At 34.5% G+C, this 1,318-nt stretch overlaps 1 protein-coding gene across 1 annotated transcript in view; it reads right to left on the bottom strand.

Moving 5' to 3' along the window:
* Positions 1 to 1,318, bottom strand: part of LOC106475301 — a 19,772-nt gene that overhangs the window by 13,320 nt on the left and 5,134 nt on the right. The window contains exon 4 of the mRNA XM_013935993.2: positions 505 to 597. Coding sequence (XP_013791447.2) covers positions 505 to 597 — 93 coding nt within the window. The remainder of the gene's footprint in view (positions 1 to 504; positions 598 to 1,318) is intronic.

The following is a 1,318-nucleotide window of genomic DNA, read 5'->3' as shown; positions in this document are numbered from 1 at the left end:
CAGATTGGGAACATCTAAAAACGTGTTTTATTGGACCAGATTGGGAAACATTATTAAACATCTAAAACTTGTTTTATTGTGTCAGATTGGGAACATCTAAAAACGTGTTTTATTGGACCAGATTGGGAAACATTATTAAACATCTAAAAACTTGTTTTATTGTACCAGATTGGGAAACATTATTAAACATCTAAAAACTTTGTTTTATTGTACCCCCCAATCTGACACAATAAAACAAGTTTTTAGATGTTTAATAATGTTTCCCAATCTGGTACAATAAAACAAAGTTTTTAGATGTTTAATAATGTTTCCCAATCTGGTACAGTAAAACACGTTTTTAGATGTTTAATAATGTTTCCCAATCTGGTACAATAAAACAAAGTTTTTAGATGTTTAATAATGTTTACCAATCTAAACATCTAAAAACTTGTTTTATTGTGTCAGATTGGGAAACATTATTAAACATCTAATTTCTTTTTATAAGTCCTTAAGGACCACGAGTACCTGATACAAGTGACATTAAAGAACTGTTTTCTAGCCTGTTTTTTGGATGATTTCCACCCGTAACAGGTCCAGGGTCACTTTCTAAGCTCGGATCTAGAGAGATACAAATACAGGCTATTACTATTACTACCATTAGCTGGAGTATTCTGCAAAAAACAAAACAAAATTTTTAAATCATGGTCTTTCTTTCGATAAACATTCCATAGTGAGAAAGACCCCACTGATGTAGAATGCTGAACCCCACACACACTCACAATAGACAGAAGGCACATTTACAAGGTAAAAAATAACTCTAAACAAGTAAACATTTACATGGTAAAAAAACAAGTCTAAACAATAATACATTTACAAGGTAAAAAACAAGTGTACATTTACAAGGTAAGAAACAAGTAAACATTTACATGGTAAGAAACAAGTCTAAACAAGTAAACATTTACATGGTAAAAAACAAGTCTAAACAAGTGTACATTTACATGGTAAAAAAACAAGTCTAGAAAAAAATACTACACTTCCTCTGACAAACCAGTCTGGTTGTTAGCATGTCAGACTGTGGATCTTAGGTTCCGTGGTCTGCAGCCTGGTTGTTAGCATGTCAGACTGTGGATCTTAGGTTCCTTGGTCTGCAGCCTGGTTGTTAGCATACCAGACTGTGGATCTTAGGTTCCGTGGTCTGTAGTCTGGTTGTTAGCATGTCATACTGTTGATCTTAGGTTCCGTGGTCTGCAGCCTGGTTGTTAGCATGCCAGACTGTAGATCTTAGGTTCCGTGGTCTGCTAGCCTGGTTGTTAGCATGTCAGACTGTAGATCTTAGGTT

This window comes from Limulus polyphemus, unplaced genomic scaffold (genome assembly GCF_000517525.1).
Source record: "Limulus polyphemus unplaced genomic scaffold, Limulus_polyphemus-2.1.2 Scaffold8375, whole genome shotgun sequence".
NCBI classification, from domain to species: Eukaryota; Metazoa; Arthropoda; class Merostomata; order Xiphosura; family Limulidae; genus Limulus; species Limulus polyphemus.
This window is presented reverse-complemented; position numbering and strand designations above follow the sequence as displayed.